This window comes from Natator depressus, chromosome 1, assembly GCF_965152275.1.
Source record: "Natator depressus isolate rNatDep1 chromosome 1, rNatDep2.hap1, whole genome shotgun sequence".
Taxonomy (NCBI): domain Eukaryota; kingdom Metazoa; phylum Chordata; order Testudines; family Cheloniidae; genus Natator; species Natator depressus.
In genome coordinates, this window is record NC_134234.1 from 206,121,979 (window position 1) to 206,145,054 (window position 23,076).

The window sequence follows — 23,076 nt, forward strand, 5'->3', positions numbered from 1 at the left end:
ACACTCATGCTGGCCATTGAAGCTTGGTCTGAAGAGGTGCTGAGACTTTCCAGCTACAGCTATCATGGGAGTAGTTCAGCCCTCCTCCAGCAATAGTCCAAACAAAAAAGGGCAAAGTAGAACTGTCCTGCAACCCCAAAGTAGTTCAGATGCACCCTGCTTGCCTTGTGAGGCAAACAGCCCACTAGTCTCTTAAGGCTAGGTGTCTCTAACCCCTTGTCACGCTGATGAACCCAGGCTGAGCATCTGGGATCTAAGAAAGGAAAACAATTTAAAGAAAGTTCCTGTTGTTATCCACAGGACCCAGGTGGTAAAGGACCTTCAGCAGCCTTCCTAGTCAGCATTCCCTGTTCTGTGGATTCATGGAGCTCTGGCTCTGCTTCCCTCGGAGTACCATTCCTCACTGGCTTGGTTCCTCTTTAAGGAGTCACTCTTCTCCAGGTGCAGCAGTCTTCACAGATGGACCAGGCTGGAGCTGATTATGCTGAGAGGCGTTCATTCACCCCTTCTTGACTAGGGTGGGTCAGGTCCCCACCACAGAAGCTCATCACAAATTTTAGAGGTCCATAGCAGTTCAAGTCCATACAGTCCATAGCAGTCCATACAGACCGCCATTTTTCAATTACTTCACTGGAACATCATCTACAGCAGGGGTGGGCAAACTACAGCCTATGGGCCATATCCGGCCCGTGAGACCCTCCTGCCCAGCCCCTGAGCTCCTGGCCCTAATGCCGGCCCCTCCCCTGCTGCTCCCCTTCCCCCACTGCCTCAGCTCACTGCACTGCCAGCACAATACTCTGGGCGGTGGGGCTGCGAGCTCCTGGGGCAGCACAGCTTCAGAGCCCGGCCTGACCTGGTGCTCTGTGCTGCGTGGTGGCGTGGCTGGCTCCAGCCGGGCAGCGCGGCTGTAGCGCCGCCAGCCACCAATGCTCCAGGCAGCGTGGTAAGGGGGCAGGGAGCAGGGGGGTTGGAGAGAGGGCAGGGGAGTTTGGGGGTGTTGGTCAGGGGACAGGGTGTGGATATGGATAGAAGTCAGGGTGGTCAGAGTGGGAACCGGGTGGTTGGATAGGGCAGGGGTCCCGGGGGGCAGTCAGGAAGGGGGGCGTTGGATGGGGTGGTGGGGGGCAGGCAGGGACAGAGGTTCCAGGGGAAGTCAGGAGACAGGGAGAAGGGGGGGCTGGATGGGGCAGAGGTTCCGGGGGGGCAGTCAGGAATGAGAGGAGGGGTTGGATGGGGCAGCAGGGGGCTGTCAGTGGGTGAGAAGCAAGGGGGGGAGATAGGGGGCAGGGGCCGGGCCACGCCTGGCTGTTTGAGGAGGCACAGCCTCCCCTAACCTGCCCTCCATATAATTTCCAAAACCCAATGCGGCCCTCAAGCCAAAAAGTTTGCCCGCCCCTGATCTACAGGGATTGAATCTCGGACTTCAGGATATAAAAGCATCAGCCTTTAATGTTTGAGCTAAAAGGACCAGATTCACTTCAAGCAGTGGGTGCCATGCTCTCCATTTCTGGTATCCATTTCCTGCATTGAACTGGAACCTGAATGAGCCTTCTCAGTTATCTCCAGCCAATATCTGACTTAAAGACCCCTCTGCTTCATTCAATAATGGGTGGATCCCTTCAAAGAATCTGATTCTCTCAACTCACTAGTTGAGGGTTTAGAGAACAGACAATGGTACCTTGACCTCTGGCAACATATGTGAGAGGGTGAAATGCAAACAGGAATTGTTGGATAAGCCTCACATGAACCCTTGTTCATTAAAGCATGGTAGTCCTGATCTCATGGACACAAAAAAAGCTTCAATACAAACTGCATTTTTCTCTGACACCAGTTTTCCTTTTTGGCCATGTTCATCTTTTGTTAACATCCTTCTGAGATGAGACTTTGTACCTAACAGGATTCATTTTCACCCCATACCTATGATTGACTCCCAGACACCATATGTCTCCCTGGCACCATATCCGAGATCCTCCAGAATCCATATCACTGTCTTTGTTTCAGCTGTCTCTGTGTACAGAACCCTGATTAGCAAAATTTTCCAGGAAAAAAACAGGAGTGACTTTCCTTCTTCATTAAGGCAAATATCAATACTAACATAATGTTGGAAGAGTCCCAAAACTTCATGTATGTGTTCCGATGCACAATAAATTCTGGTTGATTTTATTAAACTGCTCTGTCACTCAATGCCTTAGTGTACGTGAAATCCGCGATCTGTACCAGTGCTCTGTCATATATCTCCCAGATAAGGGTATGGGTAGTTAAACCTTGATCATCCCCCATTCAAATGAGAGCACCTTAGTGCAGTGATTTGGCTGAAGCTACAAAAACCAGTTTTCTCCAAATTCTCTGCAGGGGGCTGGAGTTCAGAGCAGAGACTTAAAGTTCAGCAGTACAGTGGCCTTTATATCAGAGATATGCTTTTGCCATACCCAGGAAAGTTTGCCCAAATTTCACCAAGTTATTAGCTTTTGAAAAAACAAAATCACAATTTGCACATGTTCAGTAGAGACTTCCTAGATTTCGGCAGCTAAATTCCCCAACAATTTCATCCTCGCTGAGCAGGACTGTCCATGAAATTGCAGCTCTGGGCTACAAAGCAGAGAACCTGTCTCTTCTGTGCTCTCAAAGGTTCTCCCCATTGGGCCTAAACAGCGTGGGAGGAGGAAGCTAACCAATTTGAATGCAGAGGGAAGACGACCTGGACTGGAGGGTGGAATAGATTGGGACAATATACCTAAAAGTGGAAGAATAAAATTGGAAGTGGAGGCTGGCAAACGGGAGAGAGAAACTCAAACTGGCAACCAGCAGAGCAGGTGAAAGGTGGTGAGAGGGGAGTGAACACAGATCTGCTGAGGAGCTGAGGTGAAAGAGAGAACTAGAACTGGCTGGGCAAAGACTGAGACAAGGAGTCAGAGGTGCATGAGGTGAAATGACATGGAGACTGGACAAGGAGCTGGGGGGAGGAGAAAGTACGTGAGTGGGACATGGTGCCAATGGTGACAGAAAGTGGACAGGAAAAGGAGAGAGAAGAAATTGACAGCCAGGATGGGAACAAAGAGGAAGAATTCCCCTTTTTTGCCTGTTGTGAGAGAATCAGCAGATTTTTGGCTTAATGTTTTCTAAATTAATCTGCCATTGCACTCCATGAAGGCAAGTAAGGGAACATCCAAGAGGCTGATAGGTATACCAAAAAGGGACACAATGACACTAAACTTCAGTAAGGGAGATTTCAATAAAATGAGGTTGCTAGTCAAAAAGGCCCTAACGTTAAAAGAAAAAGTGGCATGGATGCTATTAACAATAGTCTCAGAAGACAGGAGTAGTACTGACTAAAAAGACAAGGAGCAAACCAAAATAGCTGAATGGCAAGGTTCAAGAGGTTAATCAAGCCAAAACAGAAATCCTTCAAAATTTGGAAAGCTGACCCTGAAGCCAAGAAAACAAGGAGGACTATTTACAGCAGATCATAAGTAGGAAGAAAGGTATATAATCTGAATGTCTAATGTAAAATGCATGTTAGGCGGAAGATATTAGTTGTATTTTAAAGGGTGAGAAAGGAATGATTTGTGATCCTCTATTGCAGGTGTTGGCAACCTACGGCATGCGTGCCAAAGGTGGCACACAAGCCGATTTTTAATGGCACGACGAGGTTCCGGCCGCCGGCCCCACTCAGCCCACCACAGCTCTGGGGTTCCGGCAGCCAGGGTCCCAGCCGCCGGCCCCACTCAGCCCGCTGCCGGCCTGGGTGAAGGGAACCCCAGGCCGGTAGTGGGCTGAGCAGGGCTGGTGGCTGAGACCCCATCTGGCAGGAGCCAGCAGCCAGAACCCCAGACCGGCAGCGGGCTGAGCTGCTCAACCCGATGCCGCTCTGGAGTCCCAGCCGCTGGCCCCGCTCAGCCCGCCACAGCTCTGGGGTTCCGGCAGCTGGGGTCCCGGCCGCCGGCCCCACTCAGCCCACTGCTGGCCTGGGTGAAGGGAACCCCAGGCCGGTAGCAGGCTGAGCGGGGCCGGCGGCTGAGACCCCGGCTGGCAGGAGCCGGCGGCCGGAACCCCAGATTGGCAGCAGGCTGAGCCACTCAGCCCGCCAGCCAGCCCCACACCAGCCGGGGTCCCGGCCGCTGGCCAGCCCCACTCAGCCCGCTGGGTGAACAGAACCCCAGACCAGCAGAAGGCTGAGCTGCTCAGTCTGCTGCCGGTCTGGGGTTCTGGCCACTGGCCCCACTCACCTTGCTTCCAGTCTGGAGTTCCAGTGCAGGTCCCCTGCCAACCACAGTCCAGACCTCCGGCCCTGCTCAGCCCGTTGCTGGCCTGGGGTACCAGCCGGCAGTTCCACTCACCTCGCTGCCTGTCTGGGGTTCCAGCTGCTGGCCCCCTGCGAGCTGGGGTCTGGACCTCCAGCCCTGCTCAGCCTGGAATACCAGCAGGCCAGCCTGGGGCTCTGCTCCTGGCCTGGGCCCAGTGCTCTGCAGCCGCCCCCAGCTGTGGCCCACTGGCCCCAGCCTGGGGCAGTGAGGGGTGCAGATGGGGCAAGAGGGGATGCAGCTCAGCACCCCATCTTAAAATTGCTTATATCAGACCATGTCTACATTTGACCTTGTGCGTGCCTTCTGTCACCATTTTTTTTTTCCCCCTCACAGAGTTGAAGGGAACATTTGACAAAATGGCAGCTCCTAAGAAAGCGAAGCTAGATGTCCTTTCATTTCAGCCTTCTTGGACAGATGCATCTGGATGTATTCAAAAGAAGGACCGTGCTATTTGTGCTTTCTGTTTTGAAAGTGTTGTCACACATCAAGTGTTCGACGACATTTTGAAACGAAGCACAAGAAAACCTTTCTTGACAAAGCGGACAAGACTGATTCGATCAAAAAGACAGTAGCAGCCTATGAGAAGCAAAGCAGTGTTTTTAAAAGCTTAAGTATAAGTAAAAATCAAGCTGCAGAAGGAAGTTACAAGATTTCACAATGCATTACAAAAACCGGAAAGCCGTTTATAGATGGGGAATATATAAAAAGTTTTTCTCAGCAGTTCAGAGATTTTGTTCAATGATTTGCCAAATAAAGATATGATCATATCTAGAATAAAAGAACTGCCCGTCTCTGCCAGAACAGTTGAGAGACAGAAGCGAAATGGCAGAAAACATTAAGGAAAAGCAGACGACTGCATTAAAAGACATAGCAGTGTTTAGTGTTGCAGTTGATGAGAGCGGTGATATAAACAACGGTCCATGTTTGGCAATTGTGCAAGATATTGTGCTTCCGATGAAATCCAAGAGGAACTTTGTTGCCTAAAACCCCTTCATGGCAGAACAAAGGGGGAAAGATATGCTGGAAAGTTTTGTAAACGATTTTGAAGAACGAGGAGCTGATATCAGAAAAATATTGTGTGTGACAACAGATGGTGTTCCTGCCATGGTCAGAAAACAGAAGGGATTTGTAAAGTAACTTGAAGATCAAATTGGCCGTCCGACAGTCAAATTTCACTGTATCATCCATCAAGAAAACCTGTGTGCTAAAATTTCTAATTCAGAGCTTAATAATGTGATGAATACAGCGATGCAAATAGTGAATTTCCTTGTTGTTTGATCTGCTTTGACTCACCGACAATTTCAAGCACTGCTAGAAGAGATGGACAGTGCTTATAATGACATTCCACTTCACAGCAACATTCGGTGGCTAAGTCGTGGCAAAGTTTTGGTGCGCTTTGTAAACTGTTTTGATGCTATCAAGGCCTTTTTGTTGGAATAAGAACAAAACTACCCCAAACTGGATGATGAAAAATGTCTGCGTAAGCTCATGTTTCTAACTGACATCACCGCTCACCTAAACAAACTCAACCTCTGTCTCCAGGGTACAGGGCAAACGGTTCTGGATCTTTACGAAGCCTGGAAAGCATTTGTTGTGAAACTAGCAGTTTTTTCTAGGGATATTCAAACTTCTACTTTCCGCTACTTCCAACATATGAAAGAGCTATCGACACATTGCACTGTCAGTGTTGATGAGATTGAAAGATATATGCAAGAACTAGAATCAGAATTTTCCGACAGATTTCAAGATTTCCAGCGATTTGCCCCAATGCTTTCTTTTCTAATTGAACCTGAAAAGTTCAGCAAGAGACTTGGATTTGTCTGTATTTCAGTGGATGGGTGTTGAAGATTTCGAAATGCAGCTCATTCAGTTAAAAAGCTCAGAATTGTAGACATCAAAGTTTGTGGATCTGCAAAGCGCACTTGAAGCTATCGAGAGAGATCGTGGGGCCTCTATTCTGACCTGCTGGACGTCCCTGCCAGTGAAATTTAACTGTTTGAAGAAAATTGTGTTTGCAATGCTTTCAGCATTTGGATCCACATACCTGTGTGAAGAGGTATTTTCACACATGAAATCTGTCCTCTGTCCCTCTCAGAGCCGGTTAACAACTGATCACTCAGAAGCCTGTGTGCAGCTTAAAGTATCCAAATACATGCCAGACATTGGAAAACTCAGCAAATAAAAAGCAAGGGCAAGGATCACTCTAAACTGTTAAGACCTGCATTTTAATTTAATTTTAAATGAAGCTTCTTAAACATTTTGAAAACCTTGTTTACTTTACATATAACAATAGTTTGGTTATATAATATAGACTTATAGAGAGAGAGAGCGTCTAAAAAATGTTAAAGTGTATTACTGGCACGCAAAACCTTAAATTAGAGTGAATAAATGAAGACTCGGCACACCACTTCTGCAAGGTTGCTGACCCCTGCTCTATTGCTCTTAACTTCCAATTCTGATAAAATAAGCCCAGCACTATATAAAACTCAAACACTGTATATTTTTGACAAATCACCCATTTTAAAAACACCCGAATCCATCAGCTTCGGTAACAATAATTTAGACTGATTTGTGTCAATGACTATTTTAAAAATTTACTTTTTAGGGCCTATTTTGGCCTACTGAATTAAAAGAAATTTAATTTTTTCAAACGTATCCATCCTGGACACCAATTTGAATCTGAGACCTGTGCCTATGTGCTTATTTAAAACAGTCAGTCTATCAAATTAATTAGAAAGTCTAATCAGATACTATTAAAATCCTGGGGGCAGGGGAATAAACTGCTATGGACTTATCAGATGTCTTTGATAGGCATGATTAGAATTCACTTGAATGTTTAATTTTTTACTAAAGAAACACTCTCCCTCCACTTTCATTCCCCATCCTGACCAGCTATCACGCAGAACAATACCACTACAGCTCCTGATTATAACAGCATTGTCTATTGAACATAACAACTCTTTACATATAATGTCTCCTCAAAAACTGCCAAAAGTCCAAAGTACTGTGTTAATCCCCTCCAAAATGTTAGTTCAAAATACAATAACCACTATAATATGATGAAAATAATCAATAATTTGGACACTTTCCATTTAAACAGAAATGGACAACAGCAGAACAGATGCCTTTATGAAAATAAGACCTTGCAATTACAATCACAGGGTAAAAGGAAATGATGAACCCACATCAACCATGATTAGAAAATTTACACTGCAATAGTTAAGGCTACTAGGATTTCCATGATAAACCTGCTTAATGAGAGATTTAAAACCTCATCAGAAACTTGGAATGAGAGCTCTCAATCTAGCTAGCTATTTTACTTTACAAATTTTCAGTAAGACTGAATACATTTGACAGATCACCAAACGTGCTGGGATTTTGCTATCTAAAATACTATTAACACTCCAAGTTATTTTAAAAAGGGAAGGAATTTTGAAATCTGCTTCACTTTTGTTTATAAATCACTTTCATTTTCAGGTTCTTGGTGCTGATATAACTAAGTTTCCAACACTGCTGGATAAATTTGCCCATTTAAAGGAAAGGTAAAAGCTTGACCCTGCCAATTTTTGCATCCAAACCCCCTTAATTTCACCACCTAATACAGAACATATACCGTCAATCTTATAACAAACATTCCCAAAGACTCTGGTATATCCTGATATTGCACTACTTCAAAAGCAGGACAGCAGAACACGGATACTGCAGGTTTATGCCAATTTTCTACACACATGCCCCACAATTTCACCACTTACACATAGATGGGCTTGGCAGAATTCAATTATTTTAGGATTTTGATGGATAATGGCAATGTTTATTTTTAAGCATTTTTTTCTGATTTTTAAATCAGTTTAAAATTTCACAGTTCCAGGAAATTATGGGGTGGGGGGGAGGGGCCAAACAATAAGGAAGAGCAGATAACTGTTGAATGAATTGCAACCTCTACTGTGAAAAATGTAAAGCTTTACAACCGATAAAATAAAAACTGTCAGCATCATGTGTTAAAATATTCAAAGTAAATATCCTTAAATCAAATCTTACTTTGCATTTCAATTATGGATTTAAATATTTGTCTGTGTTTGTGTACGGTGAAATTGACTCATATCAATAAAAATCTAATTCTTCCAAGTCTACACACAACATGTCCCACCACTCCAACTATCTGCAGCACTGTCAACAATTTGTTGATGTAGTCAGAGCAGTTGAACATACTCTATATTTAGGCACTGGATTTTGGGAACTTGGATACAAAAATGTTAGCAGGATTTTTGTGGTGCAGGCATGATAGGATCTGGAATTGTGTGTGCATTACAAAGAGAATCACATCCAACTACTCCTAGTGCGCCAAAATATTGCAGCACTTGTATATAGAACACACTATGAGGAAAATGTTTACAACTTGTTGGGTCATGCATTTGTCTAAAGGGAAAAGAAACCAAGAAAAAAAAGCTATTGAAAAATGATATCGCTCAACTCATCCAGGTAATCCTCACCCACAACAATTTCACATTTAACAAAAATGTTGTCCAAAACATGTGAACAGCCATGAGTACAAGGATGGCTCCCAATATGCCACCCTTTTCATGGGCATCTGGAGGAGGAAGAATATCTAGAAAAACGCACCATGAAACCAAGGTGACCCTGAAAAAAAAAGGTGAAAGAAAGTCACTCTCACTGAGTATTACTCAGTGCACTGCTTTAAAAATTAGATTGTACAGATTCCTCCTAATGCAGCTGTTTGTACCACTGTTTAAACTATATAATTTATTCTAAACAGTTTTATAGGGGAAATTAATAAGTCATAAGGATCATCTATTTAAACGCTTATCTCTAGCAACATACCAAATAGTTTGGGCAAAAAAAAATTTTAATTGTAAAATTCATAAAAGCCTAATAAAACTTTACTTTTATATAGGAAATTCACCTAGGATGTTTAATTATATTGAACAATTAAAAAAAATCTCAAAATCCAGCAATAAGAGTAAAAATTTAATTAATACTTTTTGAACATAAAGTAATTAATCCACCCAAAATACAAATTTAGGAGAATAATCTAAGTTATCATTTACTAGCATAATAAAACAAGGCAGGCAGTCCATAAGAATGGTGCAAAAATAAGTTTACCAACCTCTTGATCCAGATTGTTCAGACATGTCCACATCATCAACGTTACAGTCATTGCCTTCTGAAGAGCATTTTTCAGATTGTTTCACTCTGATAACTCGGCCTTGCACCTCTCTGTTCCACTGTTTTCATTTGATACATATTTCTTTTTTACCCAGAGGTACAGGAACTTCCTCAAAATAGTCCCAGATAGGGTCTTTTTTTTACAACCTGCAGCCATGGCAGGTTTTTTTCCTCCAGTTCCCACATGTTGAAATCAACAGCTGCACTTTGAAGATTGTTGTCCCTTCTTCCCACAGTATGCTTCTTTGACAGCAGTGTTGCTCCTTTCTGGTTGCATGCTCTGCTCCTTCTCCCTTGTTATATAACTCCCCCAGTCCCACCCCATCCCCACCCCTCTCTCCACTCCCAGAAACACACAACTAACTATAATCCAAGACTTCTACTCCTGTAACCCACATGCTTTTTGCTTTGCAGTATCTTATTTGTTTAGAGACAGAGAGGGAGGCAGTTGGGAAATTAATGGACTTCTGTGTGTTTGTATCTCTGCCTGTGGACACACACAAGAAGACAGAGAAAAGTCATTTACTTAAAGCAGTGGTTCCCAAACTTGTTCCGCCGCTTGTGCAGGGAAAGCCCCTGGCGGGCCGGGCTGGTTTGTTTACCTGCTGCGTCCCCAGGTTCGGCCGATTGCAGCTCCCAGTGGCCGCGGTTCGCTGCTCCAGGCCAGTGGGAGCTGCTGGAAGTGGCGCGGGCCGAGGGACGTACTGGCCGCCACTTCTAGCAGCTCCCATTAGCCTGGAGCAACGAACCACGGCCACCGGGAGCTGCAATCGGCCGAACCTGGGGACGCGGCAGGTAAACAAACCAGCCCGGCCCGCCAGGGGCTTTCCCTGCACACGCGGCGGAAAAAGTTTGGGAATCACTGACTTAAAGTCTCCAGAACCATCCAGAAGCAAGGGCTGGTAGTCACTGGGCAGCTACGTTCCCTGTAAGCTTTGCGGCTGCACAGCAGGCTCTCAAAGGCCACACAGGCAGCCGGGAAGAGGAGCCCCTCCCACAGCCCAACCTGGCCCAGGCACACCGGAGCTGCCACAGCTGGGGAGAAGCACCTCTCACCTGTCCCCAAGCTGCTGCGGCGAGAGGGGGTTGGGGAGAGTCCTCTCTCCCCATCGCAGCCCCGGGGCAGCCTGCACTCCAAACCCCTCATCCCCGGCCCTACCTCAGAGCCTGCACCCGCACTCTGCCCCAGCCCTGAGCACCCTCCCACCCTCCAAACCCCTCATCCCCAGCCCTACCCCAGAGCCCACACCCCAATCCCACACACACACACACACACACACACCCCCCACATCCATATTGATGCACATAACAAAACTCATTCCGCACATAGACATAAAACATTAGAGGGAACACTGCTGGGCAGGTCAGTGTTTTTCCATGAGCTGGAGAGTACATTTCTATGGTGGGTGAAGTCATAAATAGCCATAATCTGAGAAATGCACCAGAGATTAGATAGGGAGAAATTATAAAACAGGAATAAGACCACTCAGTGGGCTCAGTAGATGGCCTTGATAAGGTACATGATGGTGTCTCCTGAAGTCAGACGCCGGGTCCCAATGCCTGTGACGACTTTGCAAAGCTCTTGCACCCAATAGCACAGCCGAGTTCCCCACAGGATCAAGCCCTTAATACAGTACACAATCTGTTGAGCCATATTTATAAAGCTTGACCTCAAAAGTTAGAATTCGGGGGGGGAGGGGGGGGAGAGGGGGATCGCACATGGGAATACAAATACCCTAGGAAAAACTGTGTCAATACAGAAAAAACCCACTGACCGCATACCCCTAGCTGTCACCTCTCACACACTAGAACCTATATGACATACCAAATAGTTACAACACATACTTGACAAGGACCACATCCCGAAAAAATCCTTCCCGAACCCCTGCTTCTGACCTTCAAACAAGCCCCCCGACATCACTAAGCTTATCAGAAGCAAGCTCCCCACAGACCAGAGCCCATGAACTCAAAGCAGCACCACATCATGCCAGAACAGATGAAAAACCTACAGATGTATCTCATTCTTCTCTTTTGCAGACTAAACAATCCCAGTTCCCTCAGCCTCTCCTCATAAGGCATGTGCTCCAGTCCCCTAATCATTTTTGTTGCCTCCCGCTGGGTGCTTTCCAATTTTTCCACATCCTTCTTGTAGTGTAGGGCCTAAAAATGGACACAGTACTCCAGATGAGGCCTCACCAATGTTGAATAGAGGGGACTGATCACGTCCCTCGATCTGCTGGCAATGCCCCTATTTATACAGCCCAAATGCCATTGGCCTTCTTGGCAACAAGGGCACACTGTTGATTCATATCCAGCTTCTCGTCCACTGTAACCCCTAGGTCCTTTTCTGCAGAACTGCTGTCTAGCCATTCGGTCCCTAGTCTGTAGCCGTGCATAGGATTCTTCCGTCCTAAGTGCAGGATTCTGCACTTGTACTTGTTGAACCTCATCAGATTTCTTTTGGCCCAATCCTCTAATTTATCTCTACCCTCCATCGTCTCTACCACCCCTCCCAGTTTAGTGTTGTGCAGGTTTCCTTTGAGGACGAAGACTGAGGGGGTCAGAGAGAATGATTGCTTTGTAAAGAGTGGTCACCCATGGGTGACAGTGTTTTTTGCCATTATCATTTCTCTGTGACAGTTCATTCGAGAGCATAGCAACTGTCTGATTTCACCCACATAGTTGTTGGGGCTTACGATGCACTGGATGAAGTACAGCACGTGTAGCGATAGGCATGTGTAAGAATGGTGGAACTTGAAAGGTGAGTTGTGGGGTTATTGATCGTTGTGGCGGTGGGGATATATCTGCAGGTTTTTCATGATCTGGTGCCGCTTTGAGTTCGTGGGCTCTGGTCTGTGGACTGGACACCATTAAATTAGGCTTGAATAAAGACTGGGAGTGGATGTGTCATTACACAAAGTAAAACTATTCCCCTGTGTTTATTTTTCCCCCCTACTGTTCCTCACACGTTCTTGTCAACGGCTGGAAATGGCCCACCTTGATTATCACTACAAAAGGTTTCTTTTCCCCCCTCTCCTGCTGGTAATAGCTCACCTTACCTGATCGCTCTCATTACAGTGTGTGTGGGTGTGTATGGTAACACCCATTGTTTTGTGTTCTCTGTGTATATAAAATCCCCCTACTGTATTTTCCACTGTATGCATCCAATGAAGTGAGCTGTAGCTCACGAAAGCTTATGCTCAAATAAGTTGGTTAGTCTCTAAGGTGCCACAAGTACTCCTTTTCTTTTTTCACTTTTTCTTGACCATCTGGACATTTGTGATGGCTTTCACACCTTATCTTTTCCCACTGCATTTATTCGGCTTTCATCCTAATATCATAAATTAAGTATATACCCGGGGTAATGGAATTTATATTAATTATTTTTATGCCTAATTTACAGATGGCGAAGCGAGGCCCCAATGAACATATTTATCAAGCAGAGACATCGGGTTGTTGAACACACGAGTAATTCTGAATCAGATGATGGCAATGTAAATGAAACCGAAGTATTGTCAACAAAAAGAATTCGTACGAGCTTTACTCGGAAATATGACTCCTAATACATTCAGTTTGGCTTTGTAGCCACGAATGATGGTGGAGTGCCAAAACCGCAGTGCGTTATTTGTGGCAATGTGTTGGCTAAAGACGCAATGAAGCCGTCAAAGCTCAAGAGGCATTTAAATACAAAACATAATGAAATTACTTCAAAGCCGAAAGAGTTCTTCGAAAGAAAGCATGCTGATTTAAAAGGGCGTCAGAAACAGATCTTTGAAGTGTCACACACAAATACTTGTGCTTTGCGAGCTTCTTATAAAGTAGCGCTTCGCTTTGCTAAGGCTAAAAAGCCATCCACAATCGGTGAGACACTAGTGATAGGCTGTATTAAAGATGTCTGCACGGAAATGCTGGGTGAGCCGGCAGCAAAGAAAGTAGCTCAGGTGCCACTTTCAAATGACACTATAGCTTGACAAATTCACGATCTGGCTCATCAGCTCATAGGACAAATTAGCAAAGTACTTTTCTTTGCAGCTTGATGAATGTACAGACATTACCAATACGGCAATTCTGATGGCGTATGTGCACTTTGAACAGGAGGGTGATTTGAAGGAAGCGTTTTTGTTTTCTGCTTCACTACCAACAAAAACAACTCGTTCTGAAGTGTTCAAGACTGTGAGCGACTACATCGTTAACAAATGTGGGTTGGATTTCAAGTTTTGTGTAGGCGTATGTTCTGATGGCGCTGCTGCAATGACAGGATGGCATTCTGGAGTGGTTACCCAGCGTAAGGCGCTTGCACCCGAATGCAAGTCGACACACTGCTTCTTTCACCAAGCAAGTCTTGCAACAACAAAAAAATGTCAACAGAACTTAAACAGGTGCTCAGCGAGGTAGTAAAAATTGTGAACCACGTAAAGGCGAATGCTTTAAATTCGAGACTATTCGCTGCATTATGTGATGATATGGGAGCTGATCATAAACAGCTCCTATTGCATGCCAATGTACGTTGGTTATCGAGGGGAAAAGTCCTGTCAAGAGTATTTTGAGCTCCGAAACGAGCTTGCCGAGTTTCTTCAGGACAAAAAACCAAATTGGTCACAATTGTTCCAAGATGCGGATTGGATAGCCAAGCTGGCGTATTTGGCTGATATCTTTTCCATCTTTAATGATCTCAACACCTCCATGCAGGGAAGGATGGCTTCATGTCTTACAATGGCAGACAAGATCGACGGACAGAAAAAAAAGCTAAAAGCATGGAAGAGTCGAGTGTCAAGAGATTGTTATGACATGTTTCCCAACTTAGCAACAATCATCGCCGATGCAGGTGAAGACCTTGATGTTACATCTTTACAAAATGTCATCAGTGAACACTTGACGAATTTGGCAGAACGTTTTGAGTTTTACTTTCCAGCAGAAGATGATCCATGGAAAAGGACTGGATGGATCCGAAATCCGTTTATTCCCTTGAAAGATGACTTAACTGTCACTATGGAGGATAAATTGCTGGAGCTGGCTGCTGACGAAAGATTGAAGATGGAGTTTTGAAACTACATCACTTGCTTCCTTTTGGATAAAAGTGAAAGCAGAATATCCTGAGCTTACTGAAATTGCTCTAAAAACTCTTCTCCCATTTCCTTCAACATACCTCTGCGAGACTGGCTTCTCAACTATGAGTGTCATTAAGACAAAGTACAGGAATAGTATGGATAGTAATTCTCCATTGCGTGTAGCACTGTCTTCAATTGAACCACAACTAGATAAACTGACAAAGAAGAAGCAGGCTCACTTTCACATTAGTAAAGGTTAAGGTTTTAACATGCCTATTATTGTGGTCATAAATTTTTTTATATCATCTTTGTTAGCAGACTTTGCTGGTTTGATTTTTTTAATATTTTTTATTTGTATTGCAATATTGTATTTGTTTACAAAATAAACAAAATAAGAAATGTCTGCCAACTTTTATTTTATTCATTATATTGTTTCCGATATAAATTACTACGAATGTTCACATAATATTTTCTTGGATCGTAAACGAATAATAGTCATTTTATACTATCCGCACAGACGCACAGCCTTTCAGTCAGTCTTCAATGTATATAAATGGGAACATCTCCGCATGTTCACCACGCTCCAATTCCAATTAATACAGTGAAGAATGTTAGTTTTTCTGATCTGATGTGCTACGTGCCTATGCGAAAACGATAATAATATGGTACCGGTCCCTGGCACATCGGGGGGGGAAAAATTGCCGGTCCGCCACACCAGATAGTTTGAGAAGCACTGATCTAATGATCCCTTCTAGCCTTAAAAAGAAAAACAAACACTATGAATTAATAGAAAAATTACAGTAAATATAGGAACCTAATTGCCTTCTCAAAAATTCCAAAGAGTTTTTACCCCCCCACACCTTTTTTTTTTTTTTTTTTTTTTTTAAAGGCATACTCAATCTCTTGACAGTGAAATCATAAACCTTGGCAACGCATTTTCACATTCACACAAACAATATCAGCCTAGGAAATCAAAAATGAACTAAGGGTTCCTGTTTCTCAGATATATGCAATATATCTTTTATAAAATCATGCATGCAAGCAAGCAAGGTGAAGGCCATTCTGACCAATTTCTGAACATAAGCAATTACATTTCAAATTTAGGAATCTGAACAGAACTGTAAACATAAAGGACATTTCTAATCATGTGTCTATTTTATCCTGATTTCCCTTTGTCTTTCTAGGTGTCATTACCTTTAGTCGTTTGGGTGTATTTAGTTAACTTAATTAGCTCAATTCACAGTTATACCAAGTCTGACAGATTAAAGTAACAACTCAGTACAAATAATCCATCTATTGATTTAAGTAGAAAAATTAGTCAAATTTTAAAAGCTGAACACCAGAAAGACCATTGTGTTCCCAGGTGATCCTGCCTTCCCACTTTTATCATGGCTAATTAAATCATTTTCTGACTATACAAACATGGAGAGGCAGATTCTGAGACACTGTAATGAACAGATTGTATCACCCTACCCATTTCTTAGTTTTAGACAAGAGATAAAAGGACAAAACAAAGATTAGAGACACAAGATGGATAAGCTATTATCTTTTACTAGACCAACTAAAACAAAGATTGGAAGTTTTTGATAACCAAAAACATTTTTACTTTGTTAATACAGTGCCTAGCACAATGAAGCCTGTAGGTGCTAATGTAATACAAATAGCTATACAGTGAGCAAGAAGATGGAGAAGTGTCTTTTCAGGATAATAAAAAATGAAGATGGCTGTTAACCCATAACTGTTCAGTGACTAATGAAGCATTTATAGTATTAGCCTGACACATTTTGCATGACACATGACAAGGACGCTGACTTCTGTGAACTGGAAGTGAACTAGGGACTACATAGCTGAAAGCATGGTTCTACAGATTCAGCTAGAGAGCCAGGCTGTGCTGCTAAGGACTGTAACAGACTCACATCTTTTGGGGATCAGGCCCGGAGGAGAGTTGTGTAGCACATTCTCATCCCACCCCACTCCCCAACCTCCCAGGCACTAACACTATCACACATTAGTGAGCTTTAAAAATCACTTCCCTGTAGTACACATTGCTGCACCATGTAGACGAGCCATTACAATACTTGCAATTTTAAAGCCCTGCTGGTGCTGGGTTTGTCCTTTTGTAATACATTTGTTTTTAATAATTATCCCACTCTCAATCTGTCATATGAATGTGTTTCTGAAAGACTGCACTGTTGACATAGTGATAGGCCAGCTGCTGCTCTTAAATGGCTTTGAGATGTTGAGCTGCTGGGATTTTACTCTTATCTACATACATTTATATATTTCCTGCTGTAGTAATGACTTAGTCATTTTGAAAGACAAGGTGGGTAAACATATCTTTTACTGGACCAATCTCTGCTGGTGAAAGAGACAAGTTTTCGAACTGCAAAGAGTTTGGTGAGGGAGCATTTAAAGAAATCATTTGATGTATTTAATAAGAATATGACTGATGTTCAAATTAGAGAGGCCTTCAAGACATTTAATTAACACAAGAAGTCACAGGACAACTACAATATCAAAACAAGTTAATTCATTTATATTAGGTGGCAATAGACATATTAATGAATATTAATGAAAGAGTTAGTAAAATGCCTCATTTTGTGGAAAGGAAAATTGATATCAATCTTGTAAAGGAGTGAAGTGACTTTATAATGGCTCTGAAGGACGTGGTAAGGAGCAGCCCAATAAATAGCTACCGTATATAGTCGATCATAAGCTGGTTCGTTTATAAGCCGATCCCCCCCCCCCCCCCAAGATAGGTAAGTAAAAATGGAAAATTTTTATGACCCATTCATAAGTCAACCCTATAATTCAGGGGTGAGCAAACGTTGGCTCCTGGGCCATCAGGATAAGCCATTGGCGAGCCGAGATGTTTGAATACCTTGAGCGTCCGCAGGCACGGAGGTAAACCTAAGTAAACGAAGTGTCCTGGCACGCCAGCTGCTTACTGTGACAGGCCATGACAGCAACTGGTGGGGAGTAACCCCTGTGACCACCCCCCACGTGACCCCACCCCTATCCCGGGACCCCCACACTCTCCCCATCCCTTCCCACCTTATCTGGGGAAGTCCAAGGGAGGATGTCTCTGGCCTGGCCGGAGCTGCTCCAGCAGGCTGGGCAGCGTGACCGCAGCCTGCTCCCAGGGGCCAGACCGGGCAGCGCGGCCGCAGCATGTTCCAGCAGACTGGGCCAGGCGGCATGGCCGCAGCGTGCTCCAGCAGTGCGGCCGCAGCCTGTTCTGGTGGGCGGGGCCGAGTGGCACGGCTGCAGCCTGCCATCTCCAAAGCTGCAGCTGCTTCGGAGGTTGTGGGGAGAGCAGCGTGGCCAGAAGCGGAGAGACTCTGGCCCTGCCTCTTCCCTTCTGGCTCTGCTGGCTGTGCTGCCTCTCCTTTCTCCCCCTCTTGGAGGGGGGAAGGGCTGTGTCCCACCTCTCCCTCTCTATACCCGTTCATAAGCCAACCCCCTTCTCTGATGCTGACCTTTTTTCCTTAAAAAAAAAAAATTCAGCTTATGAACGAGTAAGTACGGTACTTGTAAACTGTGGTATTGGGGCGGGGGGGGAATCAGCTTGTTGCTGAGTTTACACAGCTGTCGCTCTTCCCCAAGTCCTCAGGTATGCATTAAAGATTTCCATTTGGAATAGTCTATCTGCCATTCATGTGCATGACTCTCATTCCAGAAGTCCCAGGTGATTTTTGAACCTGTCCTGTCTCTTAAAAAGCAAGCTTCCCCCCCCACACACACACATTTTTCAAACTGTATATGTGTTCAGGGTCTCTATTCATGTCTCTGTACACGTCCAGTAACAGTCTTTTCTGCTTCCCCTTTTCCTAGACTAGAGATTTATGCACTTTTCCAAAATTGTGAATCCAGTTCACTTGCCCCAATGACTACTCTGGGACACCCATCCTGTCTGAGTAGCACTGAAATGAAGAACAAGAAATTAAAAAGTGTTAATAACCATAGCAACAGCCCATCCATTTCCTGAAATACCAAAGAATGAAACTAAAAGTACAATCACAGATCTGCTTCAGATTCTAAATGCATTCTTGTAAGACACTTTTCCTGGACCAGAGAGAAATAATTCACAAAAACACTGATAAAATTACAGGTGAGCAGGGGATGCTATTTTAACTATTTAATGAAATAAAGATAGGGGTCCCAGGAGATTGCAGCTCTAACTAAACTAACAAACAACCTTCAAGAACATCTTTGTTTATGGGCCCATCCAGGAAAAGAAAAGCAATCTCAGAAAGCATGAAGACCAATGAGGATCATTTGCACCTCTGATATTGAAGGACTGCCTCTGAATGGAAAGGCTGTGCAAGTTTCCATCTGGGTGGAAAGAAATCTGCACTGTCCCAAAATTTGATTGGAGGACTTACTGAGTGAGTTATTCAGATACTGGAGAGAAAAGATTAACAGGTAACTCCATTACATATATAGAGAACTGCATTACATATCCAAGATGAGTAGCTTCCACCTTTTGTGAATGTACACCAGCGCTCTTACAAAATATTCTTCCCTCAGCCACCAAGCCTCCAAAATCAATCTGTCATTACATTTTATAAGCTACATACCAGACATAGAGGACCTTTCATCCTTTTTCCTCCTTCAGCCAAAATCAGCTTGGCCACCGACTGAAGATCCAGGGTTCTTGAAAGCAGATCCTGAAAATTCTCATTGTATCCGGTGTCTCAGAGCCCAGCTATTCGATCTGTTTCTCTGCCCGTTACAGAGCCCATCCTCTCCTTTTCTACATGGCACTTCGGTGCTAACCGAAAGCACCTCCAGCAGGGTACAGGTGACACCCGAGGATTCTCTCCGACTCACCATGGATGGGGCAAGTTTCTAACACACACTGAGGCAATAACAGCTGATGCAGGACATTCTGTCCCTTCAGCAACCCAGTCATACGTAAGTATCACTTATGACAGAGTTTTGTGATCCCTGTCCATGCTGGTATGTCACATCAAATGTAATCCAAAAAGAGGTTGTAAAGCATGTGCATCACTAGAAGCATTTGTGTGAGTAGAGCGAAAGTTTAGGCACACACAAAGGTTAGCATGCCAAGTTTCCCTAGTGTAGACAGTGCCTGTGTAGACTGACTGAAGTCTACTTTGAACATAATAGAAAAGTTACGTCTATCTACAGGTACCCCACAAATAATGCCAAAGTTGGCACAACCATAATAATTTCCTTTGTGATATCACTACTGATTACATGTCTTCAGATAGATCACAGGGAAACGGAACTGGAACTATAACCTGGTCAGCTAGCTCCAAAAGCTATGCCAAAAATCTACTAGTTTTTAGCACTAGCAAGTTTCTTTTTCTTTCTATAGGCCAGCCGCTAGAAGGCATCATGCAATTCAAAAATATGTGACAGGAGCTTTTCATTTGGCTTGTCTACTTTAGAAATGCAAGTCATGTTTGTCCTAGAAGATCGTTGTGCCTGGGAAACAACAGAATCACGAGACGCAAAACAGCACAAGGTAAGTGTAACTTGGGTTAATGGGTCTGACAAAAAAAGGGACCCAAGCTTGTTGCCAGGTAGTTGAGAGATGGGGATGTGATGAGATGGAGTGTGCTCACCTTGACAAGGGTGTTGAGCACTGTGATAAGGTGAACTTTGTGGGATGGCAGCCAACTGGATGGGGGATGAGAGAAGGACAGCCCTGCCTGAGGGGAGTTCAGGTGATTTCCTGGCAGTTTTCTCCCTGCCTGGGGTTTGCCTATTTTGCCCAGAAAGGGGTTAGCTGAACTACTCTGGGAGAGAGCAACTGGTCTTGGAAACACCGAGAAGGCCGCCTACCCTGTTGGAACTTTTTCCACTGAAAACACCACCTTTTGCTGATGCAGAGGTTAGTCCCCCAAGCAAATGAGCACCCTCAACACCTCATCACACTCAAACAGCTTCAGACCTGCAACGACTCAAGGTGTTTGGGTACTTCCACATTACAAAGCCCATTAGCGTGGGATAAACTGGACTCGTGAATCCAGGGAAATCCACCCTGAGGCTGTGTTACTTGTGTATTGTATGATATTACTGATATACCCATTCCAAATCCATCTTCTCCTTCCCTTTACATGTTTCCTTTGTACTTCCCTTATAAATAAAATGTACACTGATTCAGCCATTACAGACATGTTAAAAGAGTATACTACAAGGTATCAGGCAAGTCATATGGGTAAGAAAGGAGACAGGAACAGCTGAAACCACAAAGACAGGTATGGTAGGGTTCCCGACTCCCTGGAGGCACCACCAGTAAGCAGCTAATAACCCAGACCATTGAAGCCTACTGTAGCCAAAGCAGAGGGACACAGGCTTTTGTTCATGATTAGTTGCCATAAGGGGTTCAGCAACCTGTAAAACCACCTTACATATGTAATTATGAGGTTTTATTAGTCAATGCCTAGAACTGTTTTGTGTAGCATTTAAATGTAGTGGCTAATTAACATTTTCGAGAAATTAATTCTTTGTTAAATATTCAGCACCTGTGCCCTTTAAATTAAGACATCAGAGCTCATAATAAATGAGCTGCAAGATGTCTAACAGGTTCTCCATGACTAGCAGAGAATAATCACGCTTAACATGTTGATATTTTTAATATACGGCACAAACCAGGGTGGGAAATACCCCAATATTCAGGTTGCCTTTATATACCATACAGTAACAAAAACAGTCAAGCCCGTTTTTTAAAAGTTGGCTCAAATCACCTTTAAAGAACTCTTACTGTAGGCAGAAGGGGGAACCTATTTCACACCGCTCCCGAAGAAACACTCAGCTAATGAATATTTTTTTTAATTCTGTTACTGTTACTATTTTTTAGGATTATTATTATTATTAGAATTTTATAAGTGTACTCAAAAACTCATCTGAAATTTTCAAAAGAAAAAAGTGTGATGATTTGTAAAGCTACAAAATCCAAATTTTTCTACAAAATCCAAGTCTGAGACCTAGCTTGAATTAACCCAACTCTATATCACATAAAGAGACCTGATACTGCAGAGAGCCCAAGTCCACCTAGACCAGTCAGGGCTAATAGTTCAGTTCTAGTACTTAACTATGGTATCCCTCCACTAGTGACCATTAATAGAAAAACCCCAATCACTGCCACTTCAGTTTGTTCTCATAGGCGCAGGTTCTCTCTCATGCTACACCTCTTGCTCTGCTGAGACAGTTAGGAAGCTAAAACAGGGAGAAAAAGCAACTACCCGGCTTACTGTCACCTGTCCAAAACAGCAGCACAAATTAGGGCCAAGAGTTGAGAGCCTGAAGGAGACAGAATCATGGTGGACAAGGGCCCAGGAGCTAAGGGACCCCAGACAGCATCACACGTAGCAGCTTGGGGAAGAAGGGTAAGGGGAAAGGCACAGAGAACTCAGAAGCAGAAAGACATTTGGGAAATATACAGAGAATAAATACTATGGCTATTTCCTGTTCATGAGAGCAAGGATATCTGAGGTGACTCTCCACTTGTGGGCCCGTCCAAAAGTCACTATGCCCCTTAGATGACAGCATCCCTTTCAGCCACGATTAAGCAATCGTGACTTTTACATTTGTCAGAAGAAAATTATGCCATCTAGGTAAAGCCACATTTTCCTGGAAACGGCAAATGGAAAACTACATTACCCAGTAGGCCTGCAGTCTCTACTAGATTTCCTTTGGACCCAATCCTATTCCCACTTACAGTCACTCAAATGACAGCAAGATCAGGCATTGTTTTCTTACGTGAAAAACAAAACCATGTGTATACATTATACCTGTGCCTGTGCTCATCGTGTCCTTGCCCATGGATCAAGTAGCCTCCAAGGTTTTTGCCCCCCTTGCTGGTATCCACGTGAGGAATTAACACATCCTCTAAACCCAGATCAAAGCGTTTGTGTTTAGAAGAATCCGGGAGGAAGAAGAATGCCCCAAAACAGAGGGTGATGAAGGCACTAAGAATGAGGAGGAGGATAAATTTTTCGGACAGTCTCAAGGTAGCCCTGTGGTGCGGGAAGGAGGAGGCCCCAAGGTTCAGGGGGGGGATTCTACGCCCAGACAGGGGCAGCAAAGCGGGGGTGGTCATTGTCCCTCTGACAGCAGACCGGAGAGTTTATATCATCTCATATCCGCCAGCCAGGACCGGGGCAGCCGGAGAGCAGCAAACCGGAGCTCTTCAGCCCTCACCGAGCCGTGCGCCGATCCAACCGCCGGGGCGTCCGCCCTTGGCTTCCTCACAGCCGGCTCAGCAGCGCCGTCTCCTTGCTCCTCGCCCCGGGCCGCTCGGTCACCGCGCAGCCACCCCGGCCCGGCCCGGCCCGGCCCGGCCCTGCAGCGACTGGCTCAGCGACCGGCTCAGCGACCAGAAGCCGGGCTGCGCCGGCGCCCCCCGCACCCGCGGGGCCACATGCCGGGCTCGCGGGGCCGCGGACAGGCGGATTCCGGGGGCTGCTCTCGGGCCGCTCCGCGGCGGCAACTACTGGGCGCCGGGAGCCCCGCAGCGGCAGGAAAGTCGCCGGCGGGCGGCGGCGGTTCCCCGGCGTGCGCGAGGC

General features: G+C 44.7%; 1 protein-coding gene across 1 annotated transcript in view; it reads right to left on the reverse strand.

The window, feature by feature from the left end:
* Positions 1-22,787, reverse strand: part of MAN1A2 (mannosidase alpha class 1A member 2) — a 307,541-nt gene extending 284,754 nt beyond the window's left edge. Inside the window, exon 1 of the mRNA XM_074975205.1 lies at positions 22,303-22,787. Within this exon, the coding sequence (XP_074831306.1) occupies positions 22,303-22,610 (308 nt within the window). The 5' untranslated portion in view covers positions 22,611-22,787. The remainder of the gene's footprint in view (positions 1-22,302) is intronic.
* Positions 22,788-23,076: the final 289 nt, after the last annotated feature.